This window comes from Cyprinus carpio, chromosome B12, assembly GCF_018340385.1.
Source record: "Cyprinus carpio isolate SPL01 chromosome B12, ASM1834038v1, whole genome shotgun sequence".
Taxonomy (NCBI): Eukaryota; Metazoa; Chordata; class Actinopteri; order Cypriniformes; family Cyprinidae; genus Cyprinus; species Cyprinus carpio.
Window position 1 is genome coordinate 13,392,620 of NC_056608.1, and position 22,059 is coordinate 13,414,678.

At 38.1% G+C, this 22,059-nt stretch overlaps 2 protein-coding genes across 2 annotated transcripts in view; both read left to right on the forward strand.

The window, feature by feature from the left end:
* LOC109102322 (WW domain-containing adapter protein with coiled-coil-like) overlaps nt 1-12,483 on the forward strand; it is a 35,500-nt gene extending 23,017 nt beyond the window's left edge. The window contains 7 exon segments of the mRNA XM_042735454.1: nt 4,391-4,513; nt 6,389-6,537; nt 6,617-6,732; nt 7,040-7,099; nt 7,101-7,281; nt 10,767-10,894; nt 10,995-12,483. Coding sequence (XP_042591388.1) covers nt 4,391-4,513; nt 6,389-6,537; nt 6,617-6,732; nt 7,040-7,099; nt 7,101-7,281; nt 10,767-10,894; nt 10,995-11,064 — 827 coding nt within the window. The 3' untranslated portion in view covers nt 11,065-12,483.
* A 3,433-nt stretch (nt 12,484-15,916) lies between these two features.
* LOC109102772 (BMP and activin membrane-bound inhibitor homolog) lies at nt 15,917-20,083 on the forward strand. The gene is made up of 3 exons (XM_042735455.1): nt 15,917-16,364; nt 18,131-18,412; nt 19,192-20,083. The coding sequence occupies exons 1-3, from the start codon at nt 16,289-16,291 to the stop codon at nt 19,617-19,619; spliced, it is 786 nt and encodes a 261-aa protein (XP_042591389.1). The 5' UTR covers nt 15,917-16,288; the 3' UTR covers nt 19,620-20,083.
* The last annotated feature ends 1,976 nt before the right edge of the window (nt 20,084-22,059 follow it).

A 22,059-nucleotide genomic window follows, 5' to 3' on the forward strand; every position in this document is an offset into this window, starting at 1 on the left:
TATAAAAACATGGATGTAGTGTCCGTCACCCGTAGGTTTCTGAAGAGCATTTTTGAAGCTCAAAGTGGGCGGAACAGGCCATCGCCATCTTGGCAGCGCGTCACCACGACTCACTCCCGGATAATCTAAAATAAGTGAAAGAGGTGGGAGCTGGTTGCTGAAACCACACCCACCTAGCTCGACTGTATTGACAGCAGCGGCAATCCACCTGTCACTCAAGTGGCCACACCCTTAATTATGCAGAATTTTAAGGCTTAATGTAATTTAAATGGATAAGTTATAAAGAAATTCATCCCCCTTACAGTTGTCATGAAGAGCAAAATTAGCTATATAGACCAAAACCACTTTTTGTACCAGGCTGTAAACATTTATTTTTTCTGTTGTAAAGTTGGGCATTTTAACATGGGGAGTCTATGGGACTGACTCCCTTTTGGAGCCTGCCTCTAGCGGCCAGTCGATGAATTGCAGTTTTAGTCACCTCCATGTTGGTTTCAGGAGAGAGACCGGAAGATTGCCGCTTGGTTCGTACGTCTTAAATAGAACAACACTCACCTCTGGTGTAGACATGTTGTGAAACTGTTAACATTTAGCAGCATTCTTCGTGGAACTTGCAAACTAGCACACATTAGTAGGAAAACCTTCATTAAAAAAAAAACTCCTAACTTAGCACAACCTGCTTCATACTGACCCTCGTTTACAAAGCAGTTTGGTGTAAAATTACTTTTGCAAACATGAACGCATTTTGGTAGATCGGGGGGTATACTCCCTTCAAAAACAAAAGTAATCCACTGCGTCTTCAGCGGCTCAGATGTCAAGAGTAAATGACAATTGCTATGTTCATTATTACCTCCAACAACAAAACCCCTCAATCACTTAGGAACCAATCTTGTCTACACCTGCTCCAACGTCGAAACAATGGCGGACTGTTGGGACCTTATTGGGAAACCAAATATACTTTGCCGATCTGGAGCCATCTATATTCACGTCACCCATCAATGTTTGTACAAGTGTCTTCAAGTTCCCGTGATAGCAAGCACCTGGCTGGTCAGGTTTAGTGGGACTTTCTCCAAACTGGCCAAATACAAACGAGACGGCGATAAATAGAGGATGTTAAGAAATGTGGCAACGATTCCTGTTTCAAAGAGAGCACGTGCAGACGAGGAGTTAACTGCAGCAAAACATACTGTTGCTCACATGAAATGACCAGTACTTAATTTGATCCTGCTGAATCCTGAATTTTTGCATTCTGGAAGGCCTATTTGTTTATAAAAATCCAGCATTTACAATGCATTAGATTGTGACAGTGCATGCCTGCGTGCATACGAGGATGAGCGAGCTCTGGTTTGGCTAGATGTGTTTGGAGGTTATTGCTAAAGTCTCAATTGGCACACATCCAAATGTTTCCATATTTGCAATGTATTTGAATGTTAAACTGTTATTTATAATGTAAACTAGGCTTGTACTTTATATGCATTTGCATATAGACGGAAAAGATCATCCTCTTCACATGAGAAAAATGTCCTTGGCATAACAGCAGAGTGGACTGGTATACTACGGTCTATTTAAACTGACCAGTGTAACCTTTTATATGTTTCGTTGGCTGTATGTTATTTTGATAATGAACAGACTGCGATGCAAGTTTGAATTGCTAGAATATGTGGGTGTGTGCTTGTGAGGGCTCCGGCGTGATCTAACAGCTGGAACATTAAAAAAACTAAATTTTTGGAGTAAGATATAATTTTTTTGCACACAGAATAAAAACAGAATATTTGTGCTTTTGTAAAATAAAGCAAACCAACAGATTGCGCGTTGTCATCCTTTCCTTTCCGTGAACTTGTTTATGGGGCACCGTGCCACACTTCTGTTTTTTAAATCGGTTAGCTTAAGTCAGATATATCTGTTTTTTTTATTATTATTATTTTATTTTTTTATGAAAACTAATTGTTATTTTTATTTTAGGCCTATTACTAACATAGGCTATACATTTTTTTTTAAAGCATCCCATTTTGTCCCAGGGCTTGAAAACCTGTGCCCTAGGCTAGTTAAGTCCATGCAGAAACCTGTGAGCAATGCTCTTATGTGGCTTCACCGTTTAAGCCCCTTTCACACTGCACGTCGGACCCAGCAAATTGCCGGAACATTGCCGGGTCGACTTCTGTGTGAAAGCAAACACGTCCCGGGATTGAACCCGGGTCGGGGACCTAGTAACATTGCCGGGTTCAGTCCCGGAACAAGCGCTGTGTGAACAAAAGCCAGAACTAATGCCGTGTCGTATTTGAGTAGTATTGGTGTTAGTAGTTTTACGGTTAAAATCTTTAAGATACCCATCCCTAGTGATGACGCACATTATCTTTTCGAAGCAGAGATCAGTTAGTTCCTTACTTAACGCGCTGACGCTGAGATTGTTCACCAGCTTAAGTGAATGTTAACGTGCCTAGCGTTTTCAACTCGTACATTACATGTCACACCCTGATATCACGTGTCTTTACGGGATCTTTACGGGTTGTGTGTGAAAGCATGCACATATTCCGGGTAATCACTGGCAGTGTGAAAGTGCAAAATCTAGTGACCCGGGTACAAATGCCGGAACACATTACCCGTGTATTTGCCGGAATCGCAGTGTGAAAGGGGCTTTAGTGACATCATTGAATGATCCGGGAAAACACATTGTCAGTGTCATTGACAGCGCCTTTTAATTGCTGTTTTGAATCCAGCAATTATTTACAAATTATAAGCTCTAATTATGACAAGTGTGGTATAAAAGCTTTGTTTATTAGAGGAATAATTGGTTAGCTGAAAAATGCTACATTTTTGGAAGCGTTTTGTATGCATTCGAGCCCATATAACCTAAATTTATGTGGCTTTGTTGGTCACGAATTTCCACAAATTCATTAATATTTGGGCATTGTTTCTTTTCCTAAATCTTCACCGTCTAACCCTCTAATTTCGCAGGTTTATTTTGTCTTTCACTTTTTATCACTGTTTTCACATCTCTTACTGTGGTAAATGTGAGAAGGGAAATGAAAGATTTCATGGCCAGGAATTAAGAATTTGTTTGATTTATTAATTTGTACCCTCATTTTATTTAAATCATGGGTTAAGGAACAAAATTAATGAAACATCGATAGTGGCCACAAACTATCTTGTCCTGTGTCTTGCAGCCCTGCAAAGCGCTGAGTGTGTGTGTGTGTTTATGTATGTATGTATGTATGTGTATATATAGCCTATCAACACCGCACCACAGGCGGTAGTTGGTCCATTACCACCGCAGTGGTAAAAATCTGCCACCATAACAGCCCTAACAATTTCTAAATCACTCCACTTGAGGTTGATTGCAGCATTGTCTGACCTAGGATTGTAACACACACACAAAAATGCTACTGAAAAAGTTTAAATGCACTGTTGAAAAGTTTAGGGTAAGATTAATATTGATATTTATTTTTTTCCAGAAAATATGCATTAAATTTATCAAAAGTAGCATATGTATTTTAAATAAATGCTGTTTGAACTTTATCCAAGAATACAAAAATCTCAGTTTCCACAGAAGTATTAAGCAGCATGACTGTTTTCAACATTGATCATAAGAAATGTTTCTTGAGCACCAAATCAGTATTAGAATATTTTCTGAAGAATCTTATGTTGAAGACTGGAGTTAAGGCTGAGTGACTGTTTTGTATTTTGATATTTTGTAATGTTTCTTGAGGTGAAATTTGATTTTACATTACAAATAGAGAAGTTATTTTAAATTATAGTAACATTGCACAATATTACTTTATAGTTTACTGTATTTTAGATCTAAAAAATGCAGTCTTTGTGACTTTTCAAAAACGTCCGAAAAATCTTGACTCTGAATATTTGAATGTTAGTATAGATGTTTAAATAAGGTTGTAGCTTTAAAGTATTTCTCAATGAAGTAAATATTGCTTCAAGTTTTTCCAAGTAATAATTAAATGAACAGTCTGTACTAGTAAAATAATCTGTAATCAGTATTAGAATATTTTCTGAAGAATCTTATGTTGAAGACTGGAGTTAAGGAGTACATTATCTGAATGACTAGTCAACTAATTGGTCATTACTTTTATATATTTATGTCATATGGAGTGATTTCAGCCCCGATCAGACTCATTTCTAATGGGATGGGACATATGTTGGTGGGACGCTCGCACTGAGACAAACGCTCAACCTTTCAAAGAAATCTTGCAGATTTTCCAACTGCTCACCATTGACCGAAAAGACAAGTGCTTAATGTTACCAAAGCAATTAGTAAAGAAGGGGTTTTTCCTGCAGGCTCTGATTTCAGTGTTAGGTTTTTTCTTTTTGACTGCTTCCTGTCTTCACCTTTTGTCCTTGCTTTCTTGCTTCATTCTGTGTGTTCTCTGTGTCTCTGTAGTTCTCACGGCTGCAGTAACTCAGGCTTCGCTGCAGTCCATGCTCCATAAGATCCTGACTGCTGGTCCGTCTGCCTTCAACATCACAACTCTGCTCTCCCAGGCTACTCAACTGTCCAGCCAAGGTACATACACACACTCTGCTATCTCTCTCGTACTACTTTTTACTTTCAAACCTGCTGTGTTTTTTATTCGCACTACAATGCCATCCAAATCATGGCTTTGACATGTGGTTTTAAGGTTGGCTGTTTTGTGACCTGATCTTGAACTTCATAACTTGAGCTCATGGTTTTGATTTGTTTTGGCGTGAGGTTGTGTTGCTTGTGTTGTCGACTCATGTCAGCTGTGGGGTTCTGAGTCCGCTTCCTTGAGTTAGCAGATGGGGTTTGTGCGCTTAGCGCGCACACACACACACACACACACAGGCTTGGCTGCTGCTGTCTGAGCAGATAATGGTGGGCCACATGGGCCTCAAAAATTATTTCTGGTTTTAACAAAATTAGCTCTGTATATGGATTTGTCATGCAGCATCTGTTATTTGGCAATATCTAAATTACATGTTTAATTGCATGTTCACAATAAACGATAGGCTGTATCTTCATAACCAGTAGCTTTTATGTAAATACTTGGCAAGGCAGGCGTTTAACACATTTGTGTAGTTGAACTCAGTCCTTTTCTTTTGTATATTGAGCCTGTTTTCCAAAGGATTTTTGTGAGACTGTGGTGGGGTGAATACCAGACCATCAAGATTATAAAAAATGTGTACATTTTGAACTTAAATGCAGCAGTTTTGTACACTTTGAGAGCAAAATTAAGAACTCCAACCATTTTTCATTCACCAAAGTAAACAAAATCTGCATTGATTTGTGCCTGGACATTAAAGTGTACTCTAACCTCTTTAGTTGTGATAATTTCCCAGTCCAAATTACATTTTTTTTTTTTTAAGAGAGCAAAACAATTTGAGTGAAATAATTATGATAATTATTGTTATTATTGGGAAACACTGCAAAGTTACTAGGATATTAATAGGAAGCTCTTTCTTTTTTTTCTCAGTTCTTTGATTTGCTGTGGCAGTTTTTAGTACTGTGCTCCCTGGGTAAATCTGCAAATCATCTAAGTCTATCTAATGACACTTCATATTGTTTCCACAGTGTGTGAATTTTATATGAAATGGGATCAGACTAAGGATAAAGTTGTTTTTTAAATTAGAAGAAACTAGAAGTTGGTGATTCAATAGTCCTCTATAGCAGAAATATACCCCCCCCCCATTTTTATAGAGACAAAACTGAGAACAAACTGAGACGGACTAAATCCAGAAGAACTGTGGCAACACCTCCAAGATGCTTCAAAATTAAATCAATTTCCTACTTGCAAAAGCTATACAGTGCTTGTTTTTTTTAAAGGTTTTCTTTTAGACGCACTATTTCTAGATGATGATGAGATCAGATCTCTGTGTGGAGCACTGGCTGTTGTCAGACTCCTTGTGCAAACAAAAATCTCACTGGATTATTACAATTAATGGCAAAATGAATGTTTGGAAATGTAATCTGGTATTTTATTACACACTACAGCACAAAATAGAAATAACTAGGGTTGCAAAGGGGTGGAAAATTTCTGGCAAATTTCTGGAAACTTTTCATGGGAGCATCGTCTGGGGAATTTTGGAAATATTCCAAGTTTGAAACTTGCCAGGAATTTATGGGAGTTAATTGGAAATTTGGGGAAATTTATAAAACTGTATCATATACATGTTAGGATTGACAGTATAAATATTATTTAGTTGCCAAGGCAACATTTCAAAAGTTTACATTTTAATTTTCTAATATAGATTTTATTTCAGCTTCATTTCAGTGTTTTGAATAGTTTTAGTTAATGTTAACAACACAAACTTTAGATTGTAATCATAACCACATTTGTTAACCAAGTACATGCCTGCCATGATTAGACACTATCCCTTCACCTCATCTCTGTCTTCTCTCTCTTTTTGTCCTGTGGAGTAGCCCAGCAGTCCAGCCAGTCTCCGATGTCTCTGACGTCAGACGCTTCCTCTCCTCGGTCGTATGTGTCTCCTAGAATCAGCACACCGCAGACCAACACAGCCTCCCTCAAACCCCCCCTCAGCACCACACCAGTCTCCTCACAGACCAAGGTATACTGCTGTCCAATGAGATGACAGATGTCACAAATGAAAGTATGGCTTTGGAACTCATTTTCCCTATCTTTTTCAGATGAACGCTTTGACAGTTAAGTCCAGTTCTCTCCCTCCACCATCGTCCCAGCAGTCCCACCCCACAGACAAACATCACGACAACGGCAACTCTCCACGGACGCTGCAGAGACAGAGGTAACTTAAAACATTTGGAAATTACTTAATGGATTCATCAAAACTTTCTAAATAAAAATAAATGCACAAAATAAAAGTTTAATGTAGGCTTATGGGTACTGAACTGCAGCTATATTTGTAGCTCAAAGTGGCTTGTTTTGTGTTTTTTGACTGCCATCTTCTGGCTGTTTGTGATATTGCTGATTTTGATGTTCTGGGATCACATGAATCAATGAATGGATTTGCACATAAAAAGTAGCTTTAAATCAGCTAAAGTAGTTTGTTAAATCAGAAAGACATTGACCCATCCACTGTTTGTGATTTGCAGCAGTCAGAGAAGTCCGTCTCCAGGTCCAAACCACATGGGCAGTAACAGCAGCAGTAATAATTGTTGTTGTTGTTGTTGTAGGACCAGGTGTAGTCAGTGGAGCAATGCCCCCAGGCTCAGTACCTGCTGGCACAGCTCCAGGCAGAGCAACGTGTTCCTTTACACCCACGCTGGCTGCACACTTCAATGAGAACCTCATCAAACATGTGCAAGGGTGGCCCGCAGAGCACGTGGAGAAACAGGTATGGAAACATTAATGTTTTTTGTGAATAATTCATACTTTTATTCAGAAAGAATGCAATAATGTGATCAAAAGTGACAGTGACTTTTAAAATGAAGATTTCTATTTCAGATAAATGCTATTCTTTTAAATGTTCTATTTAAAAAAAAAATCCTGACAAAAAAGCATCCCACTTTATACTTAGCAGACCTGCCAACCTGTATGCATTTTGCGTAGCGTCTACACATTTTGACCTTTAAGTATGCTAGTACGATTTGTCAATCTAAACTATGCAAAAATCTATTGACGCCTCCGTCCACGCACAGTATACAAAACAAGCAACAGAAAAAGATGAAGAGTTCAACCAAGAGTTTGTTTTGCATTTAAATCATTTCTGCATTTTATTTCTCTCCTAGTAGCCTATAGTTTATAGTTTCAATTCAAAGCGGCTCGCACTCACCCCGTCAAATGCTCTGACAGAAAGGCCGCGTGTGAGGCTGACAGAGACGCGCTGTTTAATGTGTTGTAGATGTGCTGTTTTCCTTAATGCATAATTTGCATTTCACAGGTATATTCTCCATTTGTAAATGTTAAAAAGAAGCCATGCAAATATTTCCATTTTGCTGTCAGAAATGCATGAGCTTTTGCTTAAGCGATTCTCTGCTAAACTGCGCATGCGTGCCAAACAGACAGAGCTCAATGAAATTGGAGCGCAATAACTGACTAAAATATACATTTTGCTGAAATATTTGTAGTTGGACAATAAATGTGACACATGTAGAATTTTAAACCTAAAAAATTTGTATGAAAGCAGTAACTGTAAAGTGTAATGGGGTAATCAAAATAACCTTTTTACTCAATTAGTCTGTTCTTTTTATTAGTTTAATGTTTAGTTTAGTAACTTTAACTTCTGCTTTAAAATTTTTTTTTTTTTTAGATTGCAGTGTTACAATGTAATGTGATTTTAACCCTTTTTTGCACATAATATTTGTGTACATACTTACATTCACTTTATTTGTTTAATCCAAATACAGAATACGGAGATATATAGGCTACCGTATACTGCAAATCAGCCAAAAAAATACAGAGCCCTATGCAGAAGTGTACTGGAGTTTTAATTAGTGTGTACTGGAGTTTTTTTTTTTTTTTTTTTTTTTTTTTTTTTTTTTAAATGGCATAAAACAAAAACTAAATAGCAATAATTAACTAAACAGTTAAGGTAAACAGTAAAAAACAGTAAACTGTGTACCCCCATTACACCCCGCCCCCAACGCCTGCCTGCCACGCTGATGGTACTCAAAAAAATTCCAAGGTTGGCAGGTCTGTACTAAGTGGCTTTAACTACTTATGTTTACATTAATAATTTGGTACAACAAGCTTATTGTGTACATGTATGTCTTTACATTTGCATTTATATTAAAAAAAAAAAAACCTCCATGCAATTACATCTATAATTAATTTCTGTAATTACAGTTATAATTACACTGTTGGCACATCCCTTACACCTTAACCCACCCTTAAACCTACCCATACCACCAAACCTGTCCCTAACCTTACCCATATCCCACCTCAGTAGCAGCAGAAGTGTTTTGTAGGGCTGTCAAAATGACTGAAAAACTAAATTAGAATTTTCTACTTAAATGTTATTATTAATTATATTCAAATTTAAAAGGCATAATTTCAGTTGGGGGGAAAAAGCTTTTGGCTTCTATCCTGAGGCCACGAGGGCGCATTTCGCAAAAACGTAATAAAATGCACGTTTCTTCAAAGTGTAATAAAATAACATGACTATCTTTGGAAAAAAAAGTGCATGATGTTTAAAATAATGTTTATAAACCATATATAATTAATAAAGTTGCTTAAACAATTAGAAAAAAAAAACCAGCACCATGCATGAATGTATAGTTTAATACAAAGGTCTGAAATCCAATCACAAAGAGCTACTTAAGACATGTCTTGAGACATGTTTTTTAAAAAGTTGAACTTTCATTTTACATGGCTTTCTAAACGTGCCGCTCTCTTGTGCTAGATGCAAGTGCAACGCTGATAGATGTCCCTCTAGAAAATGTGATAAATATGCGTTCTGTGTGAACGGATTTGTTTCAGTTTTGACGTAAACAACATCATCTCCATATCTGATGCTCTCGTTTTCCGCAATATATTGAATGAACAACGTAGCAGTGCCACAATTAGTGGGTTCAACTGGATAGGCTAACAAAGACACTTATATTGTCGCCGCATTTCGTGCGCCACTGATAAGACTGGCTGACGCAGACCTAAAATTCGAATGCAATGTTTTTGCATTCGAATGTGAATTCTTTTTCTTTAATTCAACAAATATTCAAAATTCGAATTTTTTTTTTGACAGCCCTAGTGTGTTTTGCAATTCAGTATATGAACACCGTAAGTACATTTTACTTATCTTTTCATGTGAAGTACATAGATACGAAGTACATAGTAGTTAAGGCCACTATAAAGTAGGACCAAAGAAAGTTGTACAGGTTTGACAAATATGAAGCAGCAGCATTTTCAACATTGATAACATATTTTTTTCCTTGTGCAGCAAACCAACATATTAGAATGATTTATAATGATTGAGGATCATGTGACACTGAAGACTGAAAAAATGGCTGCTGAAAAGTCAGCTTTGCTGTCACAGGAATAAATGAGATTTTAAAACATAAAACAGTTATTTCAAATTGTAATGTTTTACAATATTGCTGTTTTTATTGTATCTTTAATCAAATAAATGCTACCTTGATGGCTATAAGAGACTTCAGAAGCATTAAAAAAAAATCTTACCGACCCTTACCAAATTAAAAACAAATAAAGAAACTGTGAACAACAAAACGCAGTTTCTAGTTATCTTACGCTACGTTTACACTGCAGGCAAATGTGGCTACTTAATGTTCTGCATGTTTACTTCCATATGACAGCATGCTGTGCAAGTGTTGCCAAATCCACAGTTTCCCCGCAGAATATGGCTACTTTTTCCACTGTTCAACTTCGTGAGTTGGCGCGACCCCACTAACGCAATGTTTACCTCCCTGAACATGGTTGGGCTAGTTTTAGACTAGTTTTGAGAAACAATTGGGTGGATTTTGTTGTGATAATCTGGAAACCCTGTTTGTATCATTCTTTTGGGCAAGCGGGTCAGATCAGAACTATGATCTGTTCACACTGTAAATCTGATATTGGCCACATTTATAACAACAATGTGAACAGCTACACAAAAAAATCATAATTGAGCACTAAGGCTTGCAGTGTGAACGTAGCCTTAGTACTGACCATCTGATAACTCAAGGGGTATTAACAGGGTCTCAGAAGACATTTTAGGAAAAGGTTAGCACCATATACAGCCTCAGTGGACAAAAAACACACAGCATTGAACTGTATTCATTAAACATTGGGCTGCTGAACACACATCATTGGCATCCATCTGTCTGCTACCGAAATCCAGATGTTTTGTTGCACTGCTAACAATTCGAATACGGCTCTCCCTTCCAGGCCTCGCGGTTACGTGAAGAGGCTCACACCATGGGCAGCATCTACATGTCAGAGAACTGCACAGAGCTGAAGAACCTACGCTCCCTGGTGCGAGTGTGCGAGATCCAGGCCACATTGCGCGAGCAGAGGTCAACGCATTTCACTTTCTCATATACCAGAGCATGTGACTCCCATGTACCAACACATACAATGTACTAACTTGATTCTCCCTTTGTTTTTCTTTTACAGGATACTGTTTTTGAGACAACAAATTAAAGAACTTGAAAAGTTGAAGAATCAAAATTCCTTCATGGTTTGAGGAACTCTGGGTTTGCGATGTGGTCTTGAAACAGGAGGAGAAGAGGGGTAGGTGAATGAGTGGGCAAAACCCATTTCGTGTGCGTGGAACCCTGGAGAACCCAAGTTCTGTTGCGTTCTGCTCTGGGCCCAGTCTTAAATTAAACGAGCTGCAGCGAGGTCTTGCTTTGGACTGAGGGTGGGAGGGGGAGGGGAGAGGTTTTCGGAGGACTTGCCCTCGCCCCGTCCCTGTACATGTAGATTATTTGTAGATGTTATTTCCATGTTGTGAATATATTTTGTAGATGAAGCCATGCCTATCAAAGCTTTTGACATCCAAACGTTAAACTAATCAGCACCAAGGCAGACCGGGATCTCAAGTGCCCTCATTGCCACCATATGTAGAACTCTTGACTGCAGATTTTTAAATGACGATTAAAAAACAACAACAAAAAAAGAAAACAAATGCTCTTCAGATATACGATCGGTGAACCATTGCCTTGAGCATGTACCAGACCTGCATGGAAAAGGTGGACATAGTCGACCGGGACATTTAACAAGGACGATGACGTACACAACTCTTTTTCTTCTCACAACTGTGCACACGTATCCACTGGTTCATTTCTTTCACTCGCTACATATGAGACATTGTAGTACTGCTACATGGTTTATTGGTTAGTTTACCTGTTTCTTTCTCTGGTTGCACTATAATGGTTTCATTCCCTCACCCCATGCCTTTTGAGGGGGTTTACATCATGTTTGTCCACAATGGTTCAGTGGTCTCCTACCTGCCCCTAATGACCCAGCGATATGCCCATGGTCATCACCAGTGCCTGCTTCCGTGATGGAGTGAATGTGAGAGAAGAACGAAAGGAGAGAAAGAGAATCATTCCTGCAGCTCAACCCATGTCGTTCCCCTCCCTCACCTCCTTTAGCAGGAGATGAAGACTGGTTGTCACCCAGGATCCCCTTTTTCTTTCCTCTTAATCTTTCCAGGTTTTTTTTTTTTCTTTTCTTTTTCTTTTTATTTCTTTTCTGTGCCCTTGTTTTGTTTAAAAAAAGAAAAAGAAAAGGAAACTGTACTTAAAAAAAAAAAAAAAAAAGAAAAAGGAAAAAAATCAACGAGTTGCTGTGGCAACTTGTGTTAAAAACCAGAGTTCATTCCTATGTACAGTTGCTAAGTAATAATGAAGTTAAAGTTTTATTAAAGTTGCAGTGATTATTAGTCTATCAGATATGTTGTATTCATAAATTATTACCACACATTTTCCTTTGCACCCTGAATGGATGGAATGGGGGGAAAAGTGCTACTGGAAAACCGAGGGTCAGCCAAGGACTGGACATCACCAACCCTGTTACACCAGGGTGAGGGCAGGGTCACCTGGGGTCAGAAGGTCAAATGTGAAATGTATGTATTGTAATAAACATGCTAAACTAAAAATTTGTTGTATTTTTTATTTTTTTTTGGTTCGTATTCTGTCAGTATGTCTTAGGTTCTTAGTATGTTGAGTTTACTACAAAACATTTAAATTAGGCAAAAAATAGCATAAAACCTAGGTTATACACTGTCTGGAGGACATTAAGTATAACAGTTGATATTGGATATTTTAAATGTTTTAAATGTTCATGTTCTTTATCCCTATTTTAACACTTTAAATTACATTTGCTGTCATCTACGACATTTCATCTTTAAAACGAATTTAGTAGCACTTTAAAAGCAGATCTCGAAAGGAATATTTGTTCATACAGTGACAACTAAAACTATTAAAAATTGTTTAATTGAAATAAAATATGAAAGATTTGCAAAAAATTATGTTCCCGGTTATGACCACTAGGAGTCAGTGTTTGTAGTATTTATAATATTAGCTGTCTTTTTTTTTGTCCCGACAAAACCCGTTTCCTTCGTTCTAATCTTTACATCAGATCTGGACGAAAGTTACCTGGCCTGTGTTCTACGTCTGTCAAGATGTGAATGTCTACTCGTGGATTGAGGAAAAAAAAAATCTGAATATACTTAAGAATACAAAAACATGCTGTAAATTTACTAAAAAAGTAAAGTCATACTTTTTTTGTGTGAAGTGGACTGGTCAAAGAGAAACGAGGAGTTGGAACATAAATATGGCCTAAATGGATAAATGCCTCTCGAATAATCGCACATCAAGCGCATGATGTGTGCTATCATTTAAAAGCCGTTCAGAGTCGAGTTCCCTGTAGGACTCAGATGTGCCTCAGCTTGAGGTCTTGAGATGTGAAGGGTAGGTTATGCAACATGCTGAGTAACTCAACATCAAATGTTTTATGATTTAAGAGACATATTTATAGCTCTTAGGTTGGTGAAAGGCTAAAAATATGCTGACGAAAGTTTGTTAGCTATTTTAGATATTCTAGGCATTCAAGAACAAAAGCAGAGCAGCATGTGCTAATAAATGTAATTTAACTTCAAAGGGAGAAAACAAATAGCAGTTGGTATTTGTTCACATTTCTTTTTATCGGTGTAGTGTAGAAGAGTTATTTCATATTGTATAGTTTAAGGGCTTGAACCATTTCTATCCGATTTGATCAGCTGAGCCAAATTAGCATAAAGTGGCCCCTGTAAACATGTATAAATGATCGTTTCATGTGCTAGCAAATGTCACTACAGTTTCTCTAATGTTTCGGTAAGTGATTGGGTTTGGAACCCTGAACATGGACATAAAAAGTGGACATTTTCACAATTGGACACAAGAGGGCAGCACCTGATCATTCAAACAGAAAGTCTTTGCGAATCGTCTATGCAGTTGTTTGAAATGTTAATTAACAGATATGTTATTTGACACGAAGATGGATAAACATGTTTGGTGGCTGACAAATCTACCTTAACTACTCTACGAAAAACTTCCCGTTTGCTAAATTATTGTAATGTGCATGAGAACATTTACTGATAGGCTTATTATGAAAGTCATGATTACTGTATTCCACATCATCTTGTGATTCCTCTTAATTAGGAGAATAAACTGTTCTTTGGAGTTAATTGCTGCTGAATGGTCGTTATTCATAGCGAAATTACTAAACATTAAAGGTAATATTCTGAATTAGCTATAGGTGGATCAAATGAAGAATGATAGAAAAATGTAGCTTTTTCCTCAGACAGCTCACCGGAGCGTTAGAAGTATCAGAAGTGATGTTTCGTAGTTTCTCAGATGAGTCTGTGGAGGTGTGAACCTCGCCATTTGAAGGGAGGACTGGTTTTGAACTGGCGCCTCTGTGAAATTACCAACAATTAGGATAATTGCTGTCAATCCGGTCATTTCTGTAGGTCTCTGAATGTGTCCCCTGAAGCGGAATGGCTTGTCTTTAGCCTTTGACACTGAATCGATGAGCGTCTATCAGATGTGAGCGTCTCCCAGTCTGTCTCTCATCATCAAACACTTCCCTATCTCCTGTCCGTCACTACCTTCAGCTATAAACCACAGTATAAATTCCACACACTATCCTTCTATCTATCTATCTATCTATCTATCTATCTATCTATCTATCTATCTATCTATCTATCTATCTATCTATCTATCTATCTATCTATCTATAGGCTGTGTGTGTGTGTGTGTGTGTTTTTGTTTGTATATCTATCTATCTATCTATCTATCTATCTATAGGCTGTGTGTGTGTGTGTGTTTTGATTTATTTAACAAGAGTATTTTATATATTAATTTTTAATGAAATGGATATGGGGATTTTTTTAAATGAATGCTATTGTGAATCCGATAGATTAAAAATCGCAAAGGTACAGTTTTATTTAAAAGAAAAGGGTGTAGGGGCAAAATTGTAACCCCAAAATGGTAACATCTAAATGTTTTTTTTTTTTTAATTCAAGTCAATTAACTCTTTAACCTTTTCACTTTTTAAATAATTAAACAGACAGAGAGAGAGAGAGAGATACAGAAAATATATACGCAACAAAATAGTTAAATGCATAAACCGTTTTAGCCTGTAACCTCACAGAGGCAGACTTTTCAAATCAACATGATTTTTTTTCAGCAATTTTTTTTTATTTTATTCTAATGATTAATTTTGTTTTATTTTCAAATAATTCAAATAAAAGACATCGTAGCCTAGCCTACTGTGTGATGTGTGGATCTAAATGTTTGTGTAAATAGCCTACTGCATCACTAGACTTGGTTATATTTATAGAACATTTATTTATGGTTCAAGTTTGCCCAAAATGCCTTCAATTGTGAAGCACATGCCCTGACCAAAGTGCTGAACACATTAGGGCGGGTAGGGCAGTTGAGATATCGATCGTTGTGCTCTGTGTGTTTTGCATGGGATTGTCTGGGGGGTAATTGAGTGTCACTGTCTGTCTGTGTCGTCTCGCTGGCGCCATGTGCCTCTTTGGATTGCTAATTTCTCTAACCTACCCTCCTACATCCACTCTCTAGTGCAGGCCTGCAGTATCCACCTCCAGCAGCCCGGGAAACACTGGAAACACTGTCATATGGCTGACAACGCACTGAAACATAGTTTAACACGCTTCTCAAAAAAATATAATTACAAAAAAAAAATCATTATTAATTAAATCCTCAGGGACTAACGTTAAGATCTTAATGGTTTTGATAGGGGTCTTTTAATCTCGAGGATACAATTATTAGGTTTCTGTTTCGTAATCAGCCACACCAGCTCCCATTTTAATAACCATTATGTTATTATTATTATTATTATTATTTTCTTGCGACCTGCCTCATCATGCGATTCTGTCTCAGCATCTGTAGGCGGAAAGACACATTGTATGACCGCTGTGTGAACCAATACCAATGCCAATAGGACGGTGTATGCAAATGAACCAACAAAGCAGACCAATGAACGTTCGTGTGGGCGTGGCTACACTGCTCCCAAAAGTGATCCAGTGAAATCACCGCGATCAGTGAGCCGCTGCTCCGTCATCTAGGATAGTTGTCCAAATCTCATTTCTTTTGGATTTTTCTTTGTATTATTTCACGAGTCTGTTTTGTGTGTGTATATATTCGTGTTTCTTGCGCGTGACGGATTGGTTTGGTTACGCACCAGGAATGTTTTTGTAGTTCGGATCTCAGCAGCTCGGCGTTGGTCTGATGGAACAAGACACAGTCTTTCTGTTCCCGTTTGTTTTTGGATACAGCGCAGTTCACGTATCCCGGGGAATGCAGTAATCAATGTAGGACATATGTAACAAGTCCTCAAACCATTCGGAGGGTCTTGCCACAGGGTATCACGACAAGGAAAAACAGTTGTAAATGGATCGCCATTCCAGCCTTGTTTCTCTCTGGTTTCAGCTGGAACTCTGTGCGATGGCTGTTCTTCTCACGAAAGGTAAGACTGAGATTATGCGCTCGAGACTGAACACTAAGACATGTTAAACTGTAGCGCTCAAAAACAAAAAGTCCTTATACTATATACATTTCTCCTGGCTTCAACGCCTAGCTACAATTTTAATTAATGCTACAAGTAAACTTGTTAATAATATGTAAACAATTCATTATAAAATGTTCATTTCATTTCTTAGAACTGTGCTCTAACGACCTTTATAACTTGATCTGCATTTGGCTTCCATTTTTAAAAATAGCGTTTCATAAATCGTTGGGGAAAAAAACAAGAAATAGAAGAAGAATTCTAGTTTAAAATGTGTTGCTAAAATCTGGTTGACCCGCTAACATGTTCCAAAAACCATCTTAATCTATTTTGGCTGTTCTACGGTCGTTTATATGCTTTATAAACCAGCTATTACGTGCCAAAACACAGCTATATAATTTTCTGGGCATTTGTTAAACTTTGATTTGCAACACCCGCCGAGAACAAGAGTGCTATGGTTCGTTTCTATGCATTGTTAAATAAGCACCACCATCAGAGATAAAATAAATAATAAACCAATTTAGCCTAACTGATAAGAAGAACTCAAGCGAGTATTTACTCTAATGAGATGGCATGTAACTCCAGCTCTGGACAGTGTACACAAGCAGCTTACGACAACACAAAGGCCGTGTTTATTTGTGTTCGTGTCGTGGTGTGTGTTTAGTGTTCTGTTTCACATCCACGCGCAGTGCTAGTTTTGGTAATAAGGATGAATTGACTGACCACTGAAATAGCCTACAATTTAACCGTAATACACAAACGCGAAATGTTAAACTAGCAATAATTTGTGTCGTCTTTCACGTTTTTAATCTGTATGACTTTCTTTGGCGAACAAAATTAGAATGACAGTTTCAGTCACCATTCGCCTTCATTGTATTAATAAAAGATGCAATAAAAATAAAGCGCGACTGATGCTGTCGGCCCTCAACATCTCCTTTAGATAAAAGAACGTCATACAGTTGCAAAACAACACGAGTGCGAGTAAATGAAAGAATTTTCATTTTTGGGTGAACTGTCCCTTTAAAAGTTACCCTCCGACTTAATGCCAGGTTTGACCACAAGTGCGTTTGCGTGCTAACTGAAGAAAGAGTCCTGCTCTCACCCCCCTTTATAAGTTTCCATTTGGGTTGAAAGAAATTTACTTTGGCAAACAAACCACTAATTATAAGCTACACGGTTCCTGTTTTATAAGGCTAAAAGGATCCCTTGCGTGAAAAGCCATGACACAGTTACAGTGTTGAACAGAAGTTGCCACATATTAGTGTTCTGACACAAACACTAGTCACAGCGCTGTTAGTCCTCTCTTTCGCCTTCCTCTAGCATAACATTCAAGTAGTTTCGTTTAAGTTGCTTATTTTCACTAACATCCTCTTTGGGGAAGTGAAGAATGCTATCCTGGTAATAAAAAGCTAACTAAGTCGCAGTACTTGAAATCTTAGTAGGCTAATGTTAAAAATACAGCACAGTTTAGTTCTCTAATAAAATGCTTAATTTCTGTTGGAATGGATGTGATGGGAATTTCAGCGTTCCCACGCAACACTGGGCAAATTTTCAGTTGCAGTTGTTGGTGCTGGTTTAAAATGTTAACAGAATTAGTGTCAAGAATCCTTGGAAAGCTTCAGGACTGGTGTTTTATGATTTAATATATCCAAGATGGTGCATTAATGTCAATGATATCAATTAATTACATATTTTATTTGATCTTTTCTGACTTTTCTGTTTTGCAGGAGAGATCAGGTGCTACTGTGACGCACCGCACTGTGTTGCCACTGGATACATGTGTAAATCGGAGCTCAACGCTTGCTTCACCAAGGTCCTGGACCCACTAAACACAAACTCACCTCTAACACATGGCTGTGTAGATTCGCTATTAAACTCCGCAGACGTGTGCGCCAGCAAAAAAATGGATGTTTCTAGCGGAAGCTCCTCTCCTGTAGAGTGCTGCCATGATGATATGTGTAACTACAGAGGTTTGCATGACCTCACGCACCCTCGAGGTGATTCGACAGGTAAGATACACAAACCTGACTAAAAGCAAAAGCTGTATGAGTGGATTGTATTGTATGCTAGCTGTTTGTGTGTTGATGATGAGGTTTGCATGACTGATAGCTTTTTACTTGTCATCCCAATCTGACTTCTTCTGTGGAACATAAACATATTTATATATATATATACATAGGCCTATATAATTTTTTTTTTTTTTTTTGTAAATTGTCCTGTTAACAGTTTTAAGTTTTCCTGTTTTAGTAGACTGTCTGGCATTGAGTCAGGACACAGTGATTCCTTTTATGCATTGATATATTTTTTTATCTAATCGAAGTAGGTTACTATCTTTACTGATGTCTGACGTCAATCCTGTGCAAACATGGACCCTTGTGACACATACTTCAGTATCAGACATACACGTGCACACACATTGACTTTTACTGTTCTCACGGCTCCAAACTGCAGGCTGATATTTAATGGTTTCCAGTGCAGCGCGAGTTTGCGGGTAACTGGCAGTTTACCTTTTAGCACTTGGATTCAGATCACATACTTTTTATTGCACGTGGATCATGAAACGTTCCCACTGTGCTGGAATGTGCTTCTCACAGCGTCCTTTGACAGACGGCTCAAAGCACATAAATTTAATCCTGTTTAATGAAAAAGGTGCGCTAAGATATTAAAAAGAGTGGAAAAAGTATAAACGTAACACGTTAGTGTTAAACCTCATGCTGTTTTTTCCTTCCCTAAGCTGCAAATCTCACTTTTTTCTCACCATGCTCTCTCTCTCTATCGCTCTATCTAGACCGATACTACAGCTCCAATCAGAACCTGATCACAAGGGTGCAAGAGTTAGCATCCGCTAAAGAGGTGTGGTTCCGGGCAGCAGTGATAGCGGTTCCCATCGCGGGTGGGCTTATCCTTGTTCTGCTGATTATGCTGGCGTTGCGAATGCTTCGTAGTGAAAACAAGCGTCTCCAGGCCCAGCGCCAACAGATGCTGTCTCGCCTGCATTACAGTTTTCATGGACACCACCACGCCAAGAAAGGCCACGTGGCTAAGTTGGACCTGGAGTGCATGGTGCCGGTAACGGGACATGAGAACTGTTGTCTGGGCTGCGATAAGCTGCGGCAGACAGAGTTGTGCACGGGAGGAGGAAGCGGAGGTGAACGCCTCCTATCTCTTGTGCACTGGGGGATGTACACAGGACATGGCAAGCTGGAGTTCGTATGACTACTCGGAGCTTCCTTGTTAGGGCACAAAAGGGTAACTGTGTAGTTTGCTGTTATAATTTTATTATCGTCCCGCTCGGCGTGTTATTTTATTGTCTCCATGGAGAGCGAAGAAATTTCAAGGATGCAAATCTTTGTGTTTTCTCAAAAGAGCACTTTACTTGAATTAGAATGGCCGGTCACTGTGGGCATGTGGTGAATATGAAACGGGCGGAGCTAAGGACTGCAAGCCCCGCCCCTTCCCCACCGAGCCATGTCCTGTGGATCCTGGAATGACACTGAAGACTGAAGGATTCGTAAAGACGGTCTTATTTTGCACATTTGTATAAAACGGACTAGATGACTGTGGAATGGTTGGAAAGTTGCATTCGAAGCAGCTTTTTTGAAGAATTTTACACTGACACCAGGGTACAAATAAGATTTGTTGTAGTCAAATTGTATGAATAAAGGAACCAATCTTGACTGTAACAAATCACATGCCTCTGCTTATGATTTCAGTAATCAAACACATTTGTGTAATTGTGTTTTTACCTCTATGTAGCTGTGTGTGTGTGTGTGTGTGTGTGTGTGTGTGTGTGTGTGTGTGTGTGTGTGTGTGTGTGTGTGTGTGTGTGTGTGTGTTTGAGTAAGGAAGGTCAGTCAGTAGCAGGGAAACTGACACAGGGGCCTTGTTCTAAAGTAGTGCCCTTCATCTGACTGCGTCATTTCTGAAACCCCTCCAAAAGGGACACATTACATCTCTCTGGCTCTCTCGGCTGCTCTCTTGGGATTAATACTGGAGGTAGAGCGAGTATTTATTTAGCAAGTGAGGGAATGTCGGTAAGCTGTGAGTTCAGAGTCCTTCGCCTGCACTCGCTGAAGACAGTAATTCCCTTGTATGCACCCTGGCTTGACTTAACAATCCACAAAACACAGGCAGATTTGAGAACTGTGAAACTTTTTTGACCTACTTTGAAAATATGCTTGCAGCTTTACACACTAAAGTGTCCTTAAGACCAGCAGCAATTGCTAACATTCCTCTGTGATATTGTTCATTGCAGTGGACGTGTACAGCATAGGCTCCATGTGACAGCTCCCTCTCTTATTCAGAGTATTGTTGGTCAAATCAACTCCTCGAGAGGAATAAGAAACGAATAATGTACTGAAAATATTTTAACCCTTGTGCTGAAAATGCTTTACCTAATACGGTGCTCTGGGACTTTAAAAAATTGCTTGTTGATCTCCTTATGATATATTATCACCATATCTTGGATTCAGCCTCTTTGTCAACTTATTTTCTTTCAGTTAGCTCAGGTTTTGTATAAATTTTGGAACTGACTGATTGTAAGCCTCACTGATATAAGCTTAAGCACTTCCGTTTTGAGTGAAAAAAGCTTATTTGTGAATAATTTTGGCAAAGTTTACTAACAACCAACATGCATGAACTTAGATCAACATGGCCTGCAATCAATCAGTTATAAATTATCAGTCAAAAATTATACTTTTTTGGGGGGGATGTTGTTATACCATATGTGAGCAAAGTCATAAGGTTTCGTTCCAATGTAATAACATTAGCATTTTTGGGAAATTAAATATTTTCTATGTCAAAATGACCACAAAACACAGCATAAGTGTTAAAAGTTCTTTAAGTCATAAAATAAAATTGTCAAAGGGAAAAAGTGCTGTAGGTTCATATATAGTGGCCACGGAGAGTAATTAAAAATTAAGACACGCTTAATGTCTGAATGCATTAGATAGCAAAATATGAACTGTATTTGAAAGAAACAAAGTACAAGCACTGTTTTAAGCAAAACATTTCACAAAAAGAAGTTTAAGTTAGAAGTACAACAATAGAAATGATGTTCAAAAATGAAGACAAATAAATTGTGACCCTTTCTGGTTGTAAAACATTAGTGGCACATGTGCATAGTGAATGTGATAAATGACACATGGAAACACTTGGAAACATTTTCATTAAAAGGCATCGCAATATTGGCTTTAAAAAGTGAACTTAGTTCTAAGAAACAAAATATGAGGTTACAGTATATGAACAGTTCCAAATGTGTGGGTTGAAAATTAAGTTGCTGAATCACAGAACTTGAGTTTGATTCAGTATATTTCCTTGATTTTGAAGATCTAGATTTATAATGTTTAAAAAATATCAGATCAAGTCTATTTGTAGTGGGTTTATTCAATACACGGGTTCAAAGCATTACAGAAAGCTATATTATAATAGAAAGCAATACTGTAGTATTAGTATTAACAAGTTAAAAAAAAACACATTCCTTCAAACAGCTCTATAACAAAGCCATAAAGACATGATAATATAATACATTGAACTTAATTAATTTAAGGGTAAAAAGCATGTTGTCCTGTCTGCAGCTTTCTCTCACGTCTGTTCTCTCTCTTTCTCTCTCCCATGTGTCTTAGCTGACCTTGCTGTATATCAGGACCCCAGGAAG